This window comes from Drosophila ananassae, chromosome 3L, assembly GCF_017639315.1.
Source record: "Drosophila ananassae strain 14024-0371.13 chromosome 3L, ASM1763931v2, whole genome shotgun sequence".
NCBI lineage: Eukaryota > Metazoa > Arthropoda > Insecta > Diptera > Drosophilidae > Drosophila > Drosophila ananassae.
The window spans coordinates 12,933,564-12,958,212 of NC_057929.1; the positions used below are offsets into that span (position 1 = coordinate 12,933,564).

Genomic DNA, 24,649 nt, shown 5'->3' on the forward strand with positions numbered 1-24,649 from the left:
CCAGCAAAGGAGAAGCGTAAAATGGTAAGTAAATATTAATAAAAAATATAAAATAGGAAAATAAATTTAAAATCTCTCTAGGAACCGACGAAGAAGCATGGAAACGTATTCCCCGGAGGTCATCAAGAGGATTTACTAGCAGCAATTGGCCGGCGTCGCTGGAATTCTCGGTAGCGTCATCAATGAGTTCTTGGAAGTGGACGCCTCGACCCAACGCACATACATATTGCGGCGTCACATATTTGGCACGCAGCATTTGGGTTGCATTCACTGGCTGTGGCAGCAACATCGGCGTCCAACAGGTGAGTCTTATAAGCAAATGGCTACACTTATTATTTCCAATTGGAAGAAAAGGGGTCATATGTGTATATTATTCATGTTCATCCATTTTCCTAGGAAGATGTCGGCAGCGGCACTTTGGCAGCAGCGTCGTCGGGGATTGGCGTCGACGTCGGCAGCAGCATCGCCTCAGAAGGGCGTCGGTGTCGGCGTCTCACGTAGGCCGCGCCGTTTCCAAGAAACATTGCTGTGGAACAGCGTCGGCGGAGACATGGACCGCAATATAAGCTACATATTCTCGGGAATCATCAGTTCCAGCTAGCGTCGAAGGAAAGAAAGCATGTTTGCCACATACATGCGAGCAGATTTAGAGGAAATCTGTGAGCGCGGCTAAGTGGGCATGAGGTAAGAACAATTTAAATTGTGCTTGTCGTCAATACATTTATCACAGCGTGTTAATTTCGCAGGTCATTGCCGTGGTCAGGGTGCGTGTCCCAAAAAGGAAGGTCATCAGGAACGGATCGTAGACAATACAGGTGAGTCAAAAATTGCAGTATACAGAGACAGACAAAGACACACAGAGACAGACAGAGACAGACAGAGACAGACAGAGAAAGACAGAGAAAGACAGAGACAGACAGAGACAGACAGAGACAGACAGAGACAGACAGAGACAGACAGAGACAGACAGAGACAGACAGGGACAGACAGGGACAGACAGGGACAGACAGAGACAGACAGAGACAGACAGAGACAGACAGAGACAGACAGAGACAGACAGAGACAGACAGAGACAGACAGAGACAGACAGAGACAGACAGAGACAAACAGAGACAGACAGAGACAAACAGAGACAGACAGAGACAGACAGAGACAGACAGAGACAGACAGAGACAGACAGAGACAGACAGAGACAGACAGAGACAAACAGAGACAAACAGAGACAGACAGAGACAAACAGAGACAGACAGAGACAGACAGAGACAGACAGAGACAGACAGAGAAAGACAGAGACAAACAGAGACAAACAGAGACAGACAGAGACAGACAGAGAAAGACAGAGACAAACAGAGACAGACAGAGACAGACAGGGACAGACAGGGACAGACAGAGACAGACAGAGACAGACAGAGACAGACAGAGACAGACAGAGACAGACAGAGACAGACAGAGACAGACAGACAGAGACAGACAGAGACAAACAGAGACAAACAGAGACAGACAGAGACAGACAGGGACAGACAGAGACAGACAGAGACAGACAGAGACAAACAGAGACAGACAGAGACAGACAGAGACAGATAGAGACAGACAGAGACAGACAGAGACAGACAGAGACAGACAGAGACAGACAGAGACAGACAGGGACAGACAGGGACAGACAGGGACAGACAGGGACAGACAGAGACAGACAGAGACAGACAGAGACAGACAGAGACAGACAGAGACAGACAGAGACAGACAGAGACAGACAGGGACAGACAGGGACAGACAGAGACAGACAGAGAAAGACAGAGACAGACAGAGACAGACAGAGACAGACAGAGACAGACAGAGACAGACAGAGACAGACAGGGACAGACAGAGACAGACAGAGACAAACAGAGACAGACAGAGACAGACAGAGACAGACAGAGACAGACAGAGACAGACAGAGACAGACAGGGACAGACAGACAGAGACAGACAGAGACAGACAGGGACAGACAGGGACAGACAGGGACAGACAGAGACAGACAGAGACAGACAGAGACAGACAGAGACAGACAGAGACAGACAGGGACAGACAGGGACAGACAGACAGAGACAAACAGAGACAGACAGAGACAGACAGAGACAGACAGGGACAGACAGAGACAGACAGAGACAGACAGAGACAAACAGAGACAGACAGAGACAGACAGAGACAGATAGAGACAGACAGAGACAGACAGAGACAGACAGAGACAGACAGAGACAGACAGAGACAGACAGGGACAGACAGGGACAGACAGGGACAGACAGGGACAGACAGAGACAGACAGAGACAGACAGAGACAGACAGAGACAGACAGAGACAGACAGGGACAGACAGGGACAGACAGAGAAAGACAGAGACAGACAGAGACAGACAGAGACAGACAGAGACAGACAGAGACAGACAGGGACAGACAGAGACAGACAGAGACAAACAGAGACAGACAGAGACAGACAGAGACAGACAGAGACAGACAGAGACAGACAGAGACAGACAGAGACAGACAGAGACAGACAGAGACAGACAGAGACAGACAGAGACAGACAGAGACAGACAGAGACAGACAGAGACAGACAGAGACAGACAGAGACAAACAGAGACAGACAGAGACAGACAGAGACAGACAGAGACAGACAGAGACAGACAGAGACAGACAGAGACAGACAGAGACAAACAGAGACAGACAGAGACAGACAGAGACAAACAGAGACAGACAGAGACAGACAGAGACAGACAGAGAAAGACAGAGAAAGACAGAGACAAACAGAGACAAACAGAGACAGACAGAGACAGACAGAGAAAGACAGAGACAGACAGAGACAGACAGAGACAGACAGAGACAGACAGAGACAGACAGAGACAGACAGAGACAGACAGGGACAGACAGAGACAGACAGAGACAGACAGAGACAGACAGAGACAGACAGAGACAGATAGAGACAGATAGAGACAGACAGAGACAGACAGAGACAGACAGAGACAGACAGAGAAAGACAGAGACAGACAGAGACAGACAGAGACAGACAGAGACAGACAGAGACAGACAGAGACAAACAGAGACAGACAGAGACAGACAGAGACAGACAGAGACAGACAGAGACAGACAGAGACAGACAGAGACAGACAGAGACAGACAGAGACAGACAGAGACAAACAGAGACAGACAGAGACAGACAGAGACAGACAGAGACAAACAGAGACAAACAGAGACAGACAGAGACAGACAGAGACAGACAGAGACAGACAGAGACAGACAGAGACAGATAGAGACAGACAGAGACAGACAGAGACAGACAGAGAAAGACAGAGACAGACAGAGACAGACAGAGACAGACAGAGACAAACAGAGACAGACAGAGACAGACAGAGACAGACAGAGACAGACAGAGACAGACAGAGACAGACAGAGACAGACAGAGACAGACAGAGACAGACAGAGACAGACAGAGACAGACAGGGACAGACAGGGACAGACAGAGACAGACAGAGACAGACAGAGACAGACAGAGACAGACAGAGACAGACAGAGACAAACAGAGACAGACAGAGACAAACAGAGACAGACAGAGACAGACAGAGACAGACAGAGACAGACAGAGACAGACAGAGACAAACAGAGACAGACAGAGACAAACAGAGACAGACAGAGACAGACAGAGACAGACAGAGACAGACAGAGACAAACAGAGACAGACAGAGACAGACAGAGACAGACAGAGACAGACAGAGACAGACAGAGACAAACAGAGACAGACAGAGACAAACAGAGACAGACAGGGACAGACAGAGACAGACAGAGACAGACAGAGACAGACAGAGACAAACAGAGACAGACAGAGACAGACAGAGACAGACAGAGACAGACAGAGACAGACAGAGACAGACAGAGACACACAGAGACAGACAGAGACAGACAGAGACAGACAGAGACAGACAGAGACAGACAGAGACAGACAGAGACAGACAGAGACACACAGAGACAGACAGAGACAGACAGAGACAGACAGAGACAGACAGAGACAGACAGAGACAGACAGAGACAGACAGAGACAGACAGAGACAGACAGAGACAGACAGAGACAGACAGAGAAAGACAGAGAAAGACAGAGACAGACAGAGAAAGACAGAGAAAGACAGAGACAGACAGAGACAAACAGAGACAGACAGAGACAGACAGAGACAGACAGAGACAGACAGAGAAAGACAGAGACAGACAGAGACAAACAGAGACAGACAGAGACAGACAGGGACAGACAGAGACAGACAGAGGCAGACAGAGACAGACAGAGACAGACAGAGACAGATAGAGACAGACAGAGACAGACAGAGACAGACAGAGACAGACAGAGACAGACAGAGACAGACAGAGACAGACAGAGACAGACAGAGAAAGACAGAGAAAGACAGAGACAGACAGAGACAGACAGAGACAGACAGGGACAGACAGGGACAGACAGGGACAGACAGAGACAGACAGAGAAAGACAGAGACAGACAGAGACAGACAGAGACAGACAGAGACAGACAGAGACAAACAGAGACAGACAGAGACAGACAGAGACAGACAGAGACAGACAGAGACAGACAGAGACAGACAGAGACAGACAGAGACAGACAGAGACAGACAGAGACAAACAGAGACAGACAGAGACAGACAGAGACAGACAGACAGAGACAGACAGAGACAAACAGAGACAGACAGAGACAGACAGAGACAGACAGAGACAGACAGAGACAAACAGAGACAGACAGAGACAGACAGAGACAGACAGGGACAGACAGACAGAGACAGACAGAGACAAACAGAGACAGACAGAGACAGACAGGGACAGACAGAGACAGACAGAGACAGACAGAGACAGACAGAGACAGACAGACAGAGACAGACAGAGACAAACAGAGACAGACAGAGACAGACAGGGACAGACAGAGACAGACAGAGACAGACAGATTTGTGATCAGTGTATTGTGTGTTTACAGTGTTTTGTGTGTTAACAATGTTGCGTTATTGTGTTTGTGTTGTACTTGTATAATTTAGAAATAAATAACAATTAACTAACAATTTAATTACACTTTACATTAATTACAAGAAAAAGGGAGGCAAGCACAGTCTACTGTTGCATACACGGGGAGGGAAGAGTCTAAGCGTATTACCCTATGGCAACTTTTGTGCTTCGACCCTTCCCGCCATTTCTGGTTCAGTAGACGGCCACACAAAAAATACCGATTACAGAAAAAAAAAATACCAAAAAGAAAAAATTTAATATTTAAATTTATCGATAGGCGAGGAATTGTCATCCCTACCTACGCCTACCATCTCTACTACAAAAAAACGCGTGGGTGACGCCGAACAAAAATTATAAATGAGGTAAGTAATTACATTTCGCTGCAAAATAACAAACTAATATTTAACAATTATTGCAGGAAACGATACAAAGGCATGGAGGCAAGCTGCGTTGATGTCGGCGGGTTGTTTTTAGGCCGCGTTCGGCCTGCAACGAGGGATTTTCTTGGAGGCGTCATCGATGGAATGGGAGTCGGCGCCGGGCCAGCGCACACACACATGGCTGCATGCATCGTCAGGTGAGTCTTTTTATTATCATGTGGCCCTTCTTCTTCTTAAACATTAGAAAGAAGAGGGGTCATTTCTGTGGAACATGAGGTTTGACGAATTTGTTTTCTTTTTTTTGCAGAACGGCGTCAGCGTCGGCAACATTGGCTGCGGCGTCGTATGGGTTGGCGTCGACGTCGGCAGAGAGGATGGCTGCAGAGGAACGCCGATTCATGGAAGCGGCGTCAACAAGTTTGTGGAAGTGGCCGGGGCAGCATCAGCGGCGTAGCAGGTAGGTTTTTTGGCGCAGCTGGCTACTCTTCTTCTTGCTTATAGGGAGAAGAAGGGTCATAGAGAAAAAATGTTAATTTTTACCCGTTTTTCAGGGAAGAAGTCGGCGGCGGCACGGTGGCAGCAGCTTCGTCGGAAATTTTTGGCAACGGCGGCAGCAGCGCAGCTCCAGACGGGCGTCATGTCGGCGTCTCACATCGGGCCGCGCCGTTTCCACGAAAGCTGTATATGGAAAGGCGACGGCGGAGGCATGGCCAGCCACTGATGGTGCGTAGGCATAGTAGGCGTCAGGTACGTGCACATTTGTTTATGTTTGTCGTCGAAAGTATATCCCAGCGTGTTTCTTCTACAGGTCGTCGCCGTGGTCAGGGTGCGTGTCCCGGAGGAGGAGGTAGTCAGGTGCGTGTCCCGGAGGAGGAGGTAGTCAGGTGCGGATCGTCGTCAGTGCGGGTAAGTAAAATAGTGCAGCGTGCGTTGCTTCAGTCAGGTTTATCACAGGTTTATTATCACAGTTTTTATATTGCAGGTTGCTAAGGACTAGACTCGGAGGAGGTCCCCAGCCATGAGAAGATCCATGAAGGATTCTTGATCCCCAAATGCACTGGAATCATTGGAGAGTGCATTTGAATCTTCCGCCGTGTTATCAGAAGGTAGGCCGAAGGAGTCTATAAGTTTTTGGAAGTTTTCTAATAGCTTTTCCATCATCTTTTCCAGGTTCTCGACTTTGCTCTTCATGGATTCCTGGAACTCCACATCCCTCTTGCGCTGTTCGTCGAATTGCTGTTGGCGCGCTGCTGCTTCTAGTTTATAGTTTTCTAATGTAATTGCATTTTGATTTGTATTGTTATTTTTATCCAATTGTAATACATCAGACGGCTGTTGGCGCCGCATAGGGGGGGTGCGGGGTATATAGTTCCTTTTCAGGGGGCGGGACTGGACACCAGGAGTACCCCTTTCAAGGAAGAGATGCGGTTGAGGACGATGACTGTGATGCCCGCGATACCCAGGATGGAACCTCTTTTGCATATGGATCTGGCTAACATGTGGGCGCTGAGGATGACCATATCCATGGTGAACGTGATGCCCCCGCGGACGAGGAGCCCCCCTTGCCACCCATCTCCACTTCAGGTCCTGGTATATAGGACAACCCCTGTAGCAGCTGACGTGGGCGCCGTGGCAGTTTGCACAGCAAGCAGGAGTGTCGCGAGGTTTGTTGCATGAAGCTGATGGGTGTCTGCCAGCACACTTCATGCACACATACCCCCGCGTACACTCCTCCTTTCTGTGTCCATAAAGCTGGCAGCGGTAGCACTGCGTCAGCATATTGCTTTGTCTGTGTATGGGGATTGCCTTCGGCCTACCCACTTTCATTTCCATTAGGGAGGGGATAGGTTTGTGGATCAGGGGCGTGGGGGTCTTCGCCTCGGTCAATTCTTGGGAGGTCCGTCTGTTTGTCCATAGCTCTTTAGCGAACTTGCTTTTAAAGTTAGGGGTCTTCATGTTCTGAGGGGGGAGAGGGGAGAAGTTTGCGCCATAGTTGTCAAGGTTTTCTCGCAGCTTTGTTGCGAACGTTGTCTTTTCTTTGTCGTCGTTTGGGGGCGGCTTATGTACTTGCGCTTTTGTCCGAATCGTTACAGGGCCAGTATCTACCGAGCTGGCAGGGGATTTTCGGAGGCTATTTGTATTTATTGGCGGCAAAATTTCTACCGCCTGAATCTCAATTGGGGACTTTATAACATTTGGTCGCTTAGCTATTGCCTCTGGTGGTGTTAGAGGGGGGGAAAGCGGTCGTTTTTGTGTGTCCTTCCTCGTCTCCCTCTCCGTCATATAGTCGGCAAAGCTGAAGTCTGCCGCCAAAATTCCCTTCCACATCTTGGGCGAGGGGGGAAATATTGACTTATTGAGCATTTCCCCCTCAGTCATAAACCCACTTGCTTCTATACGTTGGCACTCACCACTTTGCGGAGGGCCATTGTCAAATGTTGCGTGTTCCTTTGGGCTTGAAGTTTCTTGGTTCCGTGAGACCTCCATGTTTAATACTCTTTCCTTTTTGTTTTTATATATGTGTTTTATTTTATTTCGAGTTTTGTGATCAGTGTATTGTGTGTTTACAGTGTTTTGTGTGTTAACAATGTTGCGTTATTGTGTTTGTGTTGTACTTGTATAATTTAGAAATAAATAACAATTAACTAACAATTTAATTACACTTTACATTAATTACAAGAAAAAGGGAGGCAAGCACAGTCTACTGTTGCATACACGGGGAGGGAAGAGTCTAAGCGTATTAAGCGTACAGACAGAGACAGACAGAGACAGACAGAGACAGACAGAGACAGACAGAGACAGACAGAGACAGACAGGGACAGACAGGGACAGACAGGGACAGACAGGGACAGACAGAGACAGACAGAGACAGACAGAGACAGACAGAGACAAACAGAGACAGACAGAGACAGACAGAGACAGACAGAGACAGACAGAGACAGACAGAGACAGACAGGGACAGACAGGGACAGACAGAGACAGACAGAGACAGACAGAGACAAACAGAGACAGACAGAGACAGACAGAGACAAACAGAGACAGACAGAGACAGACAGAGACAGACAGAGACAAACAGAGACAGACAGAGACAGACAGAGACAGACAGAGACAAACAGAGACAGACAGAGACAGACAGAGACAGACAGAGACAAACAGAGACAGACAGAGACAGACAGAGACAGACAGAGACAAACAGAGACAGACAGAGACAGACAGAGACAAACAGAGACAGACAGAGACAGACAGAGACAGACAGAGACAGACAGAGACAGACAGAGACAGACAGAGACAAACAGAGACAGACAGAGACAGACAGAGACAAACAGAGACAGACAGAGACAGACAGAGACAAACAGAGACAGACAGAGACAGACAGAGACAGACAGAGACAGACAGAGACAAACAGAGACAGACAGAGACAGACAGAGACAGACAGAGAAAGACAGAGACAGACAGAGAAAGACAGAGAAAGACAGAGACAGACAGAGACAGACAGAGACAGACAGGGACAGACAGGGACAGACAGGGACAGACAGAGACAGACAGAGAAAGACAGAGACAGACAGAGACAGACAGAGACAGACAGAGACAGACAGAGACAAACAGAGACAGACAGAGACAGACAGAGACAGACAGAGACAGACAGAGACAGACAGAGACAGACAGAGACAGACAGAGACAGACAGAGACAGACAGAGACAGACAGAGACAGACAGAGACAAACAGAGACAGACAGAGACAGACAGAGACAGACAGACAGAGACAGACAGAGACAAACAGAGACAGACAGAGACAGACAGAGACAGACAGAGACAGACAGAGACAAACAGAGACAGACAGAGACAGACAGAGACAGACAGGGACAGACAGACAGAGACAGACAGAGACAAACAGAGACAGACAGAGACAGACAGGGACAGACAGAGACAGACAGAGACAGACAGAGACAGACAGAGACAGACAGACAGAGACAGACAGAGACAAACAGAGACAGACAGAGACAGACAGGGACAGACAGAGACAGACAGAGACAGACAGAGACAGACAGAGACAAACAGAGACAGACAGAGACAGACAGGGACAGACAGACAGAGACAGACAGAGACAAACAGAGACAGACAGAGACAGACAGGGACAGACAGAGACAGACAGAGACAGACAGAGACAGACAGAGACAGACAGGGACAGACAGACAGAGACAGACAGAGACAAACAGAGACAGACAGAGACAGACAGGGACAGACAGAGACAGACAGAGACAGACAGAGACAGACAGAGACAAACAGAGACAGACAGAGACAGACAGAGACAGACAGGGACAGACAGACAGAGACAGACAGAGACAAACAGAGACAGACAGAGACAGACAGGGACAGACAGAGACAGACAGAGACAGACAGGGACAGACAGAGACAGACAGAGACAGACAGAGACAGACAGAGACAGACAGAGACAGACAGAGACAGACAGAGACAGACAGAGACAGACAGAGACAGACAGAGACAGACAGAGACAGACAGAGACAGACAGAGACAGACAGAGACAGACAGAGACAGACAGATACAAACAGAGACAGACAGAGACAGACAGAGACAGACAGAGACAGACAGAGACAGACAGAGACAGACAGAGACAGACAGGGACAGACAGAGACAGACAGAGACAGACAGAGACAGACAGAGACAGACAGGGACAGACAGAGACAGACAGAGACAGACAGAGACAGACAGGGACAGACAGAGACAGACAGAGACAGACAGAGAAAGACAGAGACAGACAGAGACAGACAGAGACAGACAGAGACAGACAGAGACAAACAGAGACAGATAGAGACAGACAGAGACAGACAGAGACAGACAGAGACAGACAGAGACAGACAGAGACAGACAGAGACAGACAGAGACAGACAGAGACAGACAGAGACAGACAGAGACAGACAGAGACAGATAGAGACAGATAGAGACAGATAGAGACAGACAGAGACAGACAGAGACAGACAGGGACAGACAGAGACAGACAGAGACAGACAGGGACAGACAGAGACAGACAGAGACAGACAGAGACAGACAGAGACAGACAGAGACAGACAGAGACAGACAGAGACAGACAGAGACAGACAGAGACAGACAGAGACAGACAGAGACAGACAGAGACAGACAGAGACAGACAGAGACAGACAGAGACAGACAGAGACAGACAGAGACAGACAGAGACAGACAGAGACAGACAGGGACAGACAGAGACAGACAGAGACAGACAGAGACAGACAGAGACAGACAGAGACAGACAGAGACAGACAGAGACAGACAGGGACAGACAGAGACAGACAGAGACAGACAGAGACAGACAGAGACAGACAGATACAAACAGAGACAGACAGAGACAAACAGAGAAAGACAGAGACAGACAGAGACAGACAGAGACAGACAGAGACAAACAGAGACAGACAGAGACAGACAGAGACAGACAGGGACAGACAGACAGAGACAGACAGAGACAAACAGAGACAGACAGAGACAGACAGGGACAGACAGAGACAGACAGAGACAGACAGGGACAGACAGAGACAGACAGAGACAGACAGAGACAGACAGAGACAGACAGAGACAGACAGAGACAGACAGAGACAGACAGAGACAGACAGAGACAGACAGAGACAGACAGAGACAGACAGAGACAGACAGATACAAACAGAGACAGACAGAGACAGACAGAGACAGACAGAGACAGACAGAGACAGACAGAGACAGACAGAGACAGACAGGGACAGACAGAGACAGACAGAGACAGACAGAGACAGACAGAGACAGACAGGGACAGACAGAGACAGACAGAGACAGACAGAGACAGACAGGGACAGACAGAGACAGACAGAGACAGACAGAGAAAGACAGAGACAGACAGAGACAGACAGAGACAGACAGAGACAGACAGAGACAAACAGAGACAGATAGAGACAGACAGAGACAGACAGAGACAGACAGAGACAGACAGAGACAGACAGAGACAGACAGAGACAGACAGAGACAGAAAGAGACAGACAGAGACAGACAGAGACAGACAGAGACAGACAGAGACAGACAGAGACAGATAGAGACAGATAGAGACAGATAGAGACAGACAGAGACAGACAGAGACAGACAGGGACAGACAGAGACAGACAGAGACAGACAGGGACAGACAGAGACAGACAGAGACAGACAGAGACAGACAGAGACAGACAGAGACAGACAGAGACAGACAGAGACAGACAGAGACAGACAGAGACAGACAGAGACAGACAGAGACAGACAGAGACAGACAGAGACAGACAGAGACAGACAGAGACAGACAGAGACAGACAGAGACAGACAGAGACAGACAGAGACAGACAGGGACAGACAGAGACAGACAGAGACAGACAGAGACAGACAGAGACAGACAGAGACAGACAGAGACAGACAGAGACAGACAGAGACAGACAGGGACAGACAGAGACAGACAGAGACAGACAGAGACAGACAGAGACAGACAGAGACAGACAGATACAAACAGAGACAGACAGAGACAAACAGAGAAAGACAGAGACAGACAGAGACAGACAGAGACAGACAGAGACAGACAGAGACAGACAGAGACAGACAGGGACAGACAGGGACAGACAGAGACAGACAGAGACAGACAGAGAAAGACAGAGACAGACAGAGACTTTTTTTTTAATATTTTTTATTATTTTTTATTTCTTTTTTTTTAAATTTTTAATTTGACAATTTTTTTAAATTTTTAATTTGACAATTTTTTTAAAATTTTAATTTGACAATTTTTTTAACAATTTTAATTTGACAATGTTTTTGACGTCGCAACTCCAGGTCCCAATCAGTTGTGGTCGGAGAGTCTCCCGGAGTATTACCCGAAGGGCAACTTTTGTTCCGGGAGACTCTCCACATCGTTGGGGGGCTCCTGGAGAGAGCACTTTCTCCTGTTGTTGTTTCTGGGGTCGTCGGGTCGCATTCGTCCCATGGTCGTCTTGGCGCTGGGTGGCAGCTCCATATGCCAGGCGGGACCCGTTGGCAGCTCTCGCTTGTGGTACTTTGTCCCAGGTGGCAACTCCGACCACCAGGCCGGGCAGGTTGGCAGCACTCATCTCCGAAATGGGTAAATATTGTAAGAAAATTTAAAATTTGTGAGTTTTTGTATTGCAGGGAGACATTTAGGACAGCACATTGAGGGACGGCATTGTGGGACAGTGGATTTTGCCAGTTGGCGTGTTCGAGGGCGTACATCTTTCGGGAGCATCGGGTCGTTTCATCTTGGATGGTAAGTTTTTGTTTTGGTTTCTTCTTCTTATTAGTCTTCCATTTGTCAGTAATTTTGTCTTAATCTAATCAGGTACATTTGCAGGTGGTTCCAGTGGGAGTCGTCATTTATGGTTATCACAGTTGGTTGGTTAGTCGGCCGTCAGCGTCGTTAATAAGGGATTTTTAGATTAATTGCATGGAAAATTATGTAAGTATTGGAAACATGTGAGACAATAAGGGTTTTAAGACAAGATTGAAAACAGTAATTAAGGACGACACTAAGCAGGCAGGCTGCGTAGATGTTCCTGGAGCAGGTGCCATCCTTTGGAAGTGCTATCGCTTCTCTGGCATCGAATCCCTTCAGGGGGGTATTTGGAGCATAATTAATTTAAATTTTCCATTATCATTTCAGTTCCTTGGTGGCGTCGGCGTGGGAATAGGAATTTCCAGGTAGATACAAGCGTATCAGGAGCAAGGTCGTCGTTGGACAGGAGCTTTGATGGGGGAGATATCATAAGATGAGTTCCAATAGCATTTTTGGTGTAGAACCCCCTGTGAGATTTTTGTTTGTTCTTTCTCGTTTCAGGTTGCCTTCCCCCTGTTGTGATGCAGCGTTGGAGCACGCAATCACACACACACACCCCACCCCCTCTAGTGGAATGCAGCGTAGAGATATTTGGAGCATGTTAATCACAGCTTTCTTTTGTCATTTCGGGTCTTCGGTGTTTGTGACGTGGGATGGCATCTTCCCGGTGGGTTCTTTCATGTGTTTTGTTTATCCATTGTTCTATATTAAATTATATTTAGCCTTTATAGATTTTGCGCCTTCGTGGAGAGGTTCGTCAGGTAGTAGGTGAGTAGGTTGGGCTTTTTAGCAGCATCAAAGTGAATATTTTAATCTCTTTTATTTCAGGTACAAGGTGAGAATAGGAGAGGCGCTTCCAGCAAGGATTAATTTAAAGCAATGAAACAGGGTCAAAAGACAGTTGGGATGAGAAAATTAGATAAGTTCCATGGCATAATGATATAGAGCCCATTGTAAGGTATTTGTTTCCTCTATTCTTATTTCAGGTTGCCGATGCTGCGGAAGAAGGAGACGTCGTCAAGGAGGTTTATATGTTTCAATGCCGGTTATGCTTGTTGCTGTCCCCTGTTGGTCAAGGATATCACAGTTGGGTATCACAGGGTTGACTGTCTCCTTATTAGGTATATATCACAGTTGTATATCACAGTGTTTATGTTCAGGACGGGGCCGTTGTCAGGGTTTTGATTAAGGAGAAGGTCGTCTGTGAACATGCTTATGCCAGTTAGTCAATTTCTATTACAGGTACTTGTTTTAGGGTCGTAGAGGTATTGCTATCCTGGCAGTCCCCAGGGCCATAGTCAGGGATGACAAGTTGTCTTATTTCAGGTGTCTGTGTCCTAACATATTCAATTGCCTGGGCACGGGTAATGATGCCTTTTTCATAGTTCCTTCTGTAGTGGTTTATCATGTGCCCACAGAATCGAAAGGGAGTAGGTGGTTTATAGTTTACGATTTGTGTAGAAGGCTTTGAGGTGGCGATCAGTCTATTTTGCCTGTGTGGCCCATTTCTCTGCAGCATATTGGGGGACGGGGAGATAGCGGACCAAATTTTCCTGGGTATTTTTTTAGTTTTAATGTTTGGCAGGTGATCGCGAATAAGTTTAGAATACCTGGGCCTGGATTTGTGAATCCTAGTTAGCTGCACGGGGCTATGGGCTAGCTGCTTAATAGCCGGGTTTGTGTGGGACGTAGCCGTGGCGAAGAATCGACAGCTTTGTTCCTTATAGGTATCGTCCAGGGTTTTAAGGTTGTGGTTTTTCTTGATTACTTCATTCTTAGTGTATATGTCATAGCCAAGTGCCCCCCTTATTACCCTATTGGCAGCAGACTGAACCTTACGTACCGACGTATCTGAGGCTAGCGAGGCCCAAACTGGCAGCGCATACTGCCATAATGGCATAACAAGCTGTTTTAGGATTATAGCCTTTGTGTTCCTCCTGAGTGTACTGTCTGGGCCAATGAGCCAGTTCAGCTTTCTGGCTCTGGCACGTATTTTAATGCAGAGCTGGGTGGTGTGGAGCTTAAGCGTCAGTTTTTCGTCAAGGGATACTCCTAGGTATTTGTATGTCTTCTTCTCTGCAATTTTTTCATTATCAATGAACAGCTCACACTGTCCATTGGCCGACAGTCTATTTAAGGTAAAGCCCACCTTTGCGCATTTGGTAGGATTGATTTTCAGCCCCCACTTCCTTGCCCATGCCGTGAAGGCGTCGAGATATGCCTTCATGCCTCTGGAGGCTTCTTGTTGAGAGGCACACCTATAGAGAAGAGCTGTGTCATCTGCATAGGTGGCCAAGAGGAATTTACTGGGGTCGCTTCTGTGGGAGTTGTTAAGGACCTTTTCCGGGAGGGGCATGTCGGATGTGAAAATTGAGTAGAGTATAGGCCCCAAGACACTTCCCTGAGGGACACCAGCCTTGACTGTCCTGGTGGTAGATCTAACTCCATTTCCTCCTTTGACGTAGAAAGTCCTTCCACTCAGGTAGCTGTGAATGAGATTAAACAGCTGGGCGGGAAGGAGTTTTTTAAGTTTATACAGGAGCCCATCGTGCCATACCCTGTCAAAGGCCTGGGTAAAATCAATGAAGACCGCTGTGCAGTACTCCATATCCTCGAATGCTTTGAGGATATGCTGGCATACCCTATAAACCTGCTGCTCCCCGCTATGCTCCTCCCTAAATCCAAATTGATGATTCGGTATGGCTTTGGCAAATTTTTTATTTTCCAGCATCTTCTTGAGGATAAGTCTCTCGAAGATTTTGGAGAAGCCAGGAAGGAGACTTATGGGACGGTAGGAGGAGGGGTCAGATACAGATTTCCCAGGCTTTGGGATCATAGTCACTTCTGCCCGTTTCCACTCCGTCGGGAAATAGCCAAGTCGCAGAGCACAATTAAAGATATGTAGGAGGAAAAGGAGGGCCTTTTTTGGCAGTATTTTTATTAACTTATTTGTTATTTTGTCTCCCCCAGGACTCTTCGATGTGGGAAGCCCAGTAACAATAGTTTTCAACTCCTCCAACCGAAAGAAGTAGCGCGCATTGTCAGTACGTCCAGGTGGGTTTTGCAGCAGGGTATTTAATTCGTCAATAATATTTTTTTTATCCTGATCCAGGTTGCAGTCGTCAAAGTTATTGGAGAAGCGGTCTTCAAGGTGTGCGGCAAAAACCTCAGCTTTCTCCTGTGCCGTCTTCGTCCAAGAGGTGCCGGTCGTCCTTCTGCTGGTGGTCGTCATGGGAGCGCCTGTTGAGGTCTTAAGGGGATAATTTGAGGGAGGCTGACGCTTGAGTTTCCTTGTTATCCTCCAGATTCTCGTCATTATGTATCGGTCGTCAGGGTTCAGACGAGCAAGTTGCCCACCAACGCAGTTTTCTCTTGCTCGTTTGATAGCCTTTGTCAGTTTGTTTTTGAGCCTGGAGGCTTTTCTTTTGTTGTCGTCAGTCTTATTTCTCTTCAATTTCTTTTTGCAGGACTCATATTGCGCTATGAGGATTTTAGTGCGGAGATCAAGTTTGAGTTTTGGCTTGGAATTGTGTCCCTTATTATTATGTGCACCGGTGGAGGGAGTGGCATGCTTTCCAAGTGCTTCACCAATTTTACGGGTAAGCAATTTTATACCATCATCAATGTCTTCCTTTGAATTAAGCTCCATGTTTAAATTTAAGCTCCTTTCAAGTGTAACTTGGAACTCCCTGATTCCCTGGTTGCTACGGGGAGGATAGAGGGGCCAACTCGGACTGGAGGAGGGAATTGCTGCTGGAGGACTCAGCGGAGTACGCCCACATGCTACCTCAATCAGCAGGGGAAGGTGATCCGAGGAGAGCGCGTCCAGTGAGGAGATCCTGATGTGCTTTGGGGAGAATCCACTATAAACCCCAAAGTCGATCATCGATGGACTCCTAGTCCTGCTACAACGCGGATAATGGGTGGCCGAGCCTGTAGCGAGAACATTGTATCTGCGTTTGGTGTGGATAGCGTCCTTCAGGGCATTGCCTCTGGGGCAGCCACGGTGGGATCCCCACATTGCATCCTTAGCGTTCCAGTCTCCGGCAACAATGAAACGTGAGGACTGGGTTGGACACATGTCGTCAACTGATTTAAGAAGGCTGGTGAATTCGGACGTGGCCCATTTAATGGCTGGCGGACAATAAATAGAGGCGAGTACAATATTGTGGACAACGATAGGGCAAATTTGTACCACTTCTTTCCTTACAGGGTCGAGAGCTTTGTGGGCTACTCCGCACTTGACTATCGCAGCAGCCCCCCCCCTGCGCTGCGATACAGGATTTATAGCTGTGTAGACGTGATATCCGGGGATTTTAAAGGACCTCGTCTTACACTCGCTGACAAGTAAGACGTCTATATTGTTATGCCTGAGGAAGGTAGTCGTCTCTTTTATTTTGTTCTGGATGCCCCCAGCATTCCAGCAGACAATCTTTATGCCTTTAATAGTATTAGGCATAAAGTATGTCATTGGCGTCTTGGGTGTTCTCCAGGATGGAGGCCATTTCAATTGTTTGTATGGAGCAACTGGCTAGCAGGTCATTGTTGAATGTAAATTCAGTGTTGTCAAACGCGTAGGCCATTTTATTAAAGAGTATATATAGTTTATTGACCTGTTTTTGTAATTGGTCTAGTTTGGCCAGGACTTTTAGCTGGGCAGCCTCATGGATTCTAGTAAGGAGCTCCTGCAGCTTGTGCCAGTGCTGCTGGGAGTCTACTTTGAAGGGGGAGGAGTTGTCAGAGGCTAAGCCAGTCTGTTTTTGTAAGGATCTCTCAAGTAGATTTGCCGATCCCTGCCGTCGAGGCCGTTCGAAGGATTCCCTTTTCTTCTGCTCCAGTTGGAGCCTCTCCTGGAAGCGAGCCAGGTGCGCCTCTGCTGGATTGGGACGCTGTCTTCTTGAGGCGTTGTTGTTGTTGTTGCCCCTCCTCTGTTGCCTAAAGGGGTTGAGGTTGCTGCGCTGCTCCATGGGATGCTGCCGTTGGTGGTGTGGTCTTCGGTCCCGATTTGTTTGGGCATTTTGTTGTTGCCTTGTCCAGTGGTAGCGCGGGTCCTTGTTGGGCCGTTGTTTAATAGAAGGCTGGGGGGTAGGAGTAATTTCATTACTCTGCAGGATACTCCAATAGTTGTTATTTCCAGGCTGGTGTCGTTTCTGAGAGGGACCTATATCCTTCTTCAGCGGGCGGTGACTCCGCTGGCGTTCAGGCGGAGCAACCGGGCGGACGGTATCCTTTGCCAATCTTCTCTTCGCCTCCTGGAACACCCTACATCCCTTATAGGCACTTACGTGCCGACCTCCACAGTTGCAGCAGCGGGGGGGTATATTTTTTGGTTTTCTGCATGCTGTAGTGGGGTGTTGCCCTGCACATTTCATACATACAAACGACCTTCTGCAGTGGCTCTTTATATGCCCATACTTTTGACATCTATGGCACTGGGCCAAAGCAAAAGGCATAGTTTGGCGGACGGAAGGGCAAGGACATTAACGGGGGCGGGGGCTTGTGAAAGGGGACAAAGGGGAGGGGCAGCGCTGAGGGTGTCTTATTATTGTTCTTGTTGCTGTTGCTGTTATTGCCGTTTGGTATAGCCCCATCCCTGACCCCATTGCTCTTTCCCCTACTGGCCTCGGCTCTAACTCCCTCCCGTTCCATATAAAGCCGTTGGGCAAAAAGACTCTTAAAAACTGGAGTCTTTTTTGGGATGTGCAGGGAGGGGGATACATTAGGGGGGGTAGTGTGAACCGTTGCCTTGACTTTCATGGTTACCGGGCCCGTATCCAGGGAGGATGAATCACCTGGCTCTTGCTGCAGGATGTGGCTGTAGGTGGGTTTAGGCGCTGTAAGTAGCGGCGTTTGAGCCACTACATGGGATGCATCGGGGGGAGGGGGATTTGACTCTTGTTCTTTTAACTGCGAGAAAAAATTCCTCAGCAGCTCAACTGATTGGATTTTTACCGGGGATTGGTTGGGACAAGTTTGAATCAAACTTTGGTTGCAACAGGTTTGAGCCGGCTGATCAGACTCAGTTGCAACCAGCGACTTGTCCCGATTTACTCGTTTGTTCTGCCCAGCTGTAGAGTTCGGTGATGAAGATAATAGTCGCTTTTTATTATTGTTTATGTTTATGGCAACAGGTTTGGCATGATTATACTTTGACACGTACTCAGTACTTTCACCCTATCATCCGGTGTTTTTATCAGTGCACTTACCCTTTGAGATCTCAGTCGGGCTTGTCTATATATTTTGATAACGATATTATCGCCGAACATGATACATTTGTTTATTTCTGTTATAACATTTTAGCTGGCTCATTGAAACAATACAAACACACACGCACGTTCCTTTTATCGTATTTAGTTAGCTCCCATTTCGAATTTGTATTTTTAGCTGTATCATGATGGAAGTGTCAAATGTATGTAATTCGGGGCCGTCATAATTGAGTGGGAGTTTATCTATATTATTATGGAGGTTTTTTTTGTGAGGTAAGCACACCTATATAGACTTTAAACTTCCAGCAATTGTCGAGTATTCAAAATAAAAATTACATGTTTTGAATTTAAAAATATTCTTTTTATTAATTCCTCTCGATATATTGTATATAAAAAGTTGGTTTACAGCTGAAGTATCATTTTTTAAGATTATGTAAATTAAACTAAAGTATAACCAAAAATGCAACTTCTTTGTTTTGTTTGTCCTTTTTTTGTCACGGGTTTCTTTCGTTTACAATCGCACTGAATTTATGATAATATCACATTTACACATATTAAATTAAATTAGAAAGTTTAGTCAAAACAAAGTTAGGGGAGCAGACCAGGGAAGGCTCACAGCTAAACCCTGGTCCTCTCCCCATCAAAAAAAGCAATACTATACTTATTTATAAGGCAGTTGTGGTATCGATTTTCAACTTGGAATTTCGACTCGTCCTGTATATGCTGCTTGCTTGCACACTCGTATCCTTAATGCTACTCATTTTAATATTAGGATAGTGTATGTATAGGGTATATCTTATTCGTATTGTTTATCTGCTCAGATCTGGTAAAACAGCCCTGCTATTTGTCCAATAGATGGCTCCAGTGTGCACAATTGGCAAGTGTCCATGAATAAATCAGCCAAGTGGCAGGTCCTAGACGCCATATCCTTCATCCTGCATCTATAACCGACCCTCACTTGGCTCCTGATTTATTTCTTACTTAATTCTAGTGAAAGGCCGCTCGGTGTCGTCTTTGGGGGGCAATAATGCGCCAGACTGTCACACAGTTGCGCTCTGCTTCATAATAATAACTTTATAGTTCCAATTAGATCTGATAGACACTCTGATTCTACAGAGTTTCACCTCTATTTCTACTTCGATTTGTCCTCTTAAGTTTATTTTACTTTCCTTTTTAGATTAATTAAGTTTTGAGCTTTTGAGAATCGAATTCGAAATAGGAATCTGTCACAATTTAAATCAAAAACCTTCCCTACAACTCCTTCGCTTTTACGAAAATGGTATTTTATGGATGCCTTAACTTAAGCCCTTCCCCCGACTCTTAACTGCTCAGTATTGCGGCGTATAATAGTCTGATCAGGAGCAGAACGAGACTGATCTGCAGGGATTGGCTGCCACTTCTCCCCGTCCCATCCTCGTTTTCTTCTTCACTCTCCCCAGATACCAACGAGGCCGTCCAGTGCTCCTCATCCACCTCGTTGGCGTTTCGGACGCACTGCATCCACTTGTGCGACGACGGAAGTGCCTTGGCATGGGCCACGCGCATACGGTCGTCGTTAAACTGCCAGTAGCCGAGATTCTTGAAGAAGTAGGTCTTGCCGTCGGTGTACTGGAAGGCGGCGTCGATATTGTAGCCCACACCCGACCAGATGCTCATGTCCCGGGGATAGTCGAGCTCCACCTGGTTGGTGGCATCGTCCAACCGCCAGTACTGAAAGCCGCTGGTGAGATAAGTCCGATTATTGTGTCCCCACACGAAGGAGGCGTCGATGTGCGAAAGGGTGTCCGGAAGACCCAGACTGGTCAGTGGCTTCGGGTAGCCGGGAGCCAAGTTCACGGAGTTGAACACATAATATTCGCGACCTGAATGAGTTCAAAGGAGTAAGTTACAATTGTTTATGTCCTCATTTATCGACTTACCTATGAAGAACACGATCTGACCCCTCTTATTCTCGTAGACCGCATCCACCTTGGTGAAGTTCTGCGGCAAAGCAGCCCAGTGCCGTCTGGTTTCCGTGGGATACATGTTGTATAGACCCTTCTGTCCGATGCGCCAAACATACTGCAGAACAGAAAAGTTTTCTGTTGAAACTATAACCCTCAGAACTTGGAGAACTATACTACTTACATGCTTTCGGAAAATGAAGAGCTCCCCGCGAATCAAGGAGATGGCGTCGTAGCTGATCTTGCAGTTGTCCAGCTTGTGCTTCCGTGGCTTGTGGTGATGGCTGTTTCTGTTGCTATTGGTCGTATGAGTCCGGATTGGCCTGGGAGTGGTGGTGGTGGAGGTAGTGGTTGTGGTAGTGGGTACTGGGTATCTGTTTCGGTTCCTTTCCCGCTCCCACTTCTCCCGATCCAACCTCTCCCGATCCGACCTCTCTCGGTCTGATCTCTCCCGATCCAACCTCTCCCGATCCGACCTCTCCCGCTCTGACCTTTCCCGCTCGGATCTTTCCCTCTCTGACCTTTCCCGCTCTTGCCTTTCCCGCTCCGCTCTCTCACGCTCCGACCTTTCTTGCTCCCTCCTCTCCCGCTCCTGCTGCTGCTGCTTTTCCCGCTGCTGGCGACGCCACTCCTCCTCCCGCTGCCTGTGCATCCTTCGCTCATACTCCTGGCGAGTCTCCGACTCCCGGTTGGGATAACGCGGTGTCTGGGGATAGTATCTCAGTGATCGCATCGTGGTTGTGGTGGTCGTTGTTGTGGTTGTTGGTCTCGGAGTGGCGTTCGGCCTGTAGGGACCCCAAACCTTCTCCTTGGAGCCGTACAGCTCCTGGATGCCATTGCGATCGTCGTCGGGCAGCTTGCCGTCCACCTCGTTGTTCTGGTACCAGGGGAACATGACCGCATTCTGGTCCGAGGAGTGGCCCAGTCCCAGCGAGTGACCCAGTTCGTGCAGCGCCACGTTCAGAAAATTGGTTCCTGCAACACGAAAAGACATGGAATGCAACATAAATACGCTGACTGGTTAATGGCCAAGACAAGGATACGACTGTCAGGGTTGCGGGTTGGGGTTGGGGTTGGGGTTTTTGTGGTGCTACCAAGTCGCCTTGACGACTTTGTAAGTGGCATAAAAATGGCGACGCTTGCAACATTTTAAAATGGCTGCCAACGTCACGCGTCATGCTGACAATTTTTTATTGGCATTAAAAACCATTAAAAATGCCGAAGCACATCGCCATTGTGGCCATGTTTGCGGAGTTTGCGGGGTTCGCTGACGATTTATTGTGCTAAATTACAAAACGCAAGCAAGGGGCATGAGGCATGAGGCAGGATTCGAGCTGCAGGCTGCAGGCTATAGGCGACGCGTCGCCAGTCATGGTCCCTACTTTCACCTCATCCTCGTTCGCTACGGTTCATGGTTGGGGCTTCCTTCCTGCCTCATGCCCCACCGCAGCGTTTGCTGCCTTTATTGATTTTGCTCGCATGTGGTTTTGGGTCTGCACTTGCAGAAATATGAACCAAACCTTAAAAAAATATATATAAGGATGTAAAGAATATGTTTTATATTTTAGGAGGATAATGATATGTTCAAGTCAGCTTATAAATATTAAAGATAGAACTATGAGAGGTCCAGAAAGCACTTATTTTCTGTTAGTGTCCTTTAGGACCAAATGGCAGCGGGAAAAAAAACCCGCAGACCAGACTGCATCAACGCGTAACAATATTATTGCAATCTAATGTAATTAATTCATGTCAAAGGCTGAACACAATTCCGCAAGGAGGCCATGGGATATATGGTTAGTTGATGAACTGAAACTAAATGAAAATGGGGACTCACCGTGGCTATCGTCGGCATTGCCATCAAAATTCCAGGTCTCATCGGCGTCAAAATGGGCATCCCCGCCACGGCCCTCGCCGGGATAGAAGGCGTGGGCCAGCACCTGACCGGGTCCATCGAATTTATAGCCATCGCCGTGCTGGAGCCTGGACAGAAAAAAAAAAGTGGGGAGATCCTGGATTAGTCCTTCAGCGATTCAGGATCCGGCATAAAAATTACGAGCGAAGCTAAAAGGAAATCATATTCACAGCTTATCTAAGAACAAGCAGCTGCAACATAAACTCTTTGATTCAGGACAACGCACAGGACCTGCTGGCAGTTGGACTTTGTCCTCGGTGACATTCCATCATCGCCATCATCGTTTCGCCTTGGCTTAATACTTGGCTTATTTATCGTTCGCCTGGTTTTAAGTGCAATTTTATGTGCGTTTGGCTGGTATTTCATGTTTATGGCACTGAAGACTCACTTTTTTTTTTTTACGATCCACCCCCTGAAAACCTCGTGGAATATCCTTGAAAATTTTACCACTCACCGTGCAAAGAGTATCTGGATGTCCGCCTGGTCGCTGTACACTTCCCGGAACGTCAGCTTCGAGTTGTTTTCCCAAACGGCCAGGGCTCTGCCCACCAACCTTCGGATTTTCTCGGCTTCGGGCATGGTGCGGTTGACCAAACTGCAATGAAAAAATATAAAAAAAATCTTACATCAGCATGCTAAGATATTCCACTTTGTAAGCACTCGGGCAACTCTCCCCTTTTGCATAATTTGAGCTCCGGCTGAACTGAAAGTCAGAAACTAAGCGAAAAGTCACCCACATGTAGGCCCTGTATCTGTCTCTTATCGTGCGCTTGGGAATATTTTGTAAACCGCTAATATGGTGGCCAGTGGTGCGCCAACTTTCGTCCTGCAACACCCGCAACTTTCACTTTGTCATGCCGAAAGTTTCGCCCTATTCTTTGGCTTAAAGACGGAGGCGGAGTCCTTCGGACTTTCGTGGTTTTCACTTAGTTTAGGGTTTTGTACATTTTCCTCCAAAAGTTTGCCCAAACACACACACCGGATAGTGTCTAGTACCTGGAACACAAGTCGGGTCAAAACCGCAGCAGCGCAGGTTTCGGTTAGAGTTCGGGGGCTTATGTATATTTTTTTGGGACACTCTGTGCTACATATACTCGCCACTTGCTCGATTTCCGTCAAAAAAGTTTTCCAAGGCACGGGGCCCGGGCTATCTGTGTTCCGTGTTTTCACATTTTATGCAAATTAGTTATGTTTCTTTTATGCCGGACCCGTCTGCTGCTGCTGCTGCTGATGCTGATGCTTCTGCTCTTAACTAACGCAGCAAAAAAACAAAAAATATACATAGAAGGGCCGAAAGTTGATCCTTTTTTGTGGTTTACCTAAAGCCCAATACCCAGGACCTGGCCGTATGCTTTCTCCGCTCTAGCCTCTCTTGCAATTTGCCAAGTCTATGTTTTTTTTCCTAGTTTTTTTCCACTGTTTCCTTTTTTCCCAATTTCTCTGGGGCGTTGCGTGTCGGACTTCAATATGCATTGAGGCATTTAGCCAAGGACCTGCAGCCTGTGATCGTTTCCCATAAATGGCACCGATTGTTTCGCTTTCCAATTACTTTTCTAAGCCATTTAGCCACTGAGATTGCTTATGGCCTAATGGAATTTCTGGTTTCCCTTATAAAAACGGAAATTCGGGACATGATTTCATGGATTCTTTATAATTCTCCTAATGCATTGAACTGCAGCCTGAAGCCTGCTTTCATCTCTCAAATGCAGCTCCACTTTGGCGGAATTGAAAGGCTAAACAGCATCCTGTGAAAACATCCTGGGGCACTCACGTACTGTCAACTGCCGCATGCCACTTGACCTGCAACTTGGACACAGGACATCGGA

At 47.5% G+C, this 24,649-nt stretch overlaps 2 protein-coding genes across 3 annotated transcripts in view; one reads left to right on the top strand and one right to left on the bottom strand.

Moving 5' to 3' along the window:
- The first annotated feature begins 410 nt into the window (after positions 1 to 410).
- LOC26513973 lies at positions 411 to 7,984 on the top strand. The gene is made up of 9 exons (XM_044715371.1): positions 411 to 684; positions 747 to 815; positions 5,298 to 5,382; positions 5,439 to 5,597; positions 5,708 to 5,857; positions 5,952 to 6,147; positions 6,209 to 6,306; positions 6,383 to 6,506; positions 6,571 to 7,984. Exons 3-7 carry the CDS (start codon positions 5,378 to 5,380, stop codon positions 6,278 to 6,280), a joined length of 582 nt encoding a protein of 193 aa, XP_044571306.1. The 5' UTR covers positions 411 to 684; positions 747 to 815; positions 5,298 to 5,377; the 3' UTR covers positions 6,281 to 6,306; positions 6,383 to 6,506; positions 6,571 to 7,984.
- Positions 7,985 to 19,307: 11,323 nt separating this feature from the next.
- LOC6494352 (matrix metalloproteinase-2) overlaps positions 19,308 to 24,649 on the bottom strand; it is a 71,691-nt gene continuing 66,349 nt past the window's right edge. For both annotated transcript variants that reach the window (XM_001960448.4, XM_014907277.3), the window contains 5 exons: positions 23,278 to 23,418; positions 22,746 to 22,891; positions 21,096 to 21,886; positions 20,888 to 21,029; positions 19,308 to 20,830 (listed from right to left, as the gene is read on the bottom strand). In XM_001960448.4, coding sequence (XP_001960484.1) covers positions 20,289 to 20,830; positions 20,888 to 21,029; positions 21,096 to 21,886; positions 22,746 to 22,891; positions 23,278 to 23,418 — 1,762 coding nt within the window. In that variant the 3' untranslated portion in view covers positions 19,308 to 20,288. The remainder of the gene's footprint in view (positions 20,831 to 20,887; positions 21,030 to 21,095; positions 21,887 to 22,745; positions 22,892 to 23,277; positions 23,419 to 24,649) is intronic.

Bases quoted from the DNA above. Each gene is read 5' to 3' on its own strand.
- LOC26513973 (XM_044715371.1), top strand. The intron at 5,858-5,951 runs GTAGGTTTTTTG...CCCGTTTTTCAG, and splicing joins CAGCATCAGCGGCGTAGCAG to GGAAGAAGTCGGCGGCGGCA. The intron at 6,148-6,208 runs GTACGTGCACAT...TTTCTTCTACAG, and splicing joins GTAGGCATAGTAGGCGTCAG to GTCGTCGCCGTGGTCAGGGT.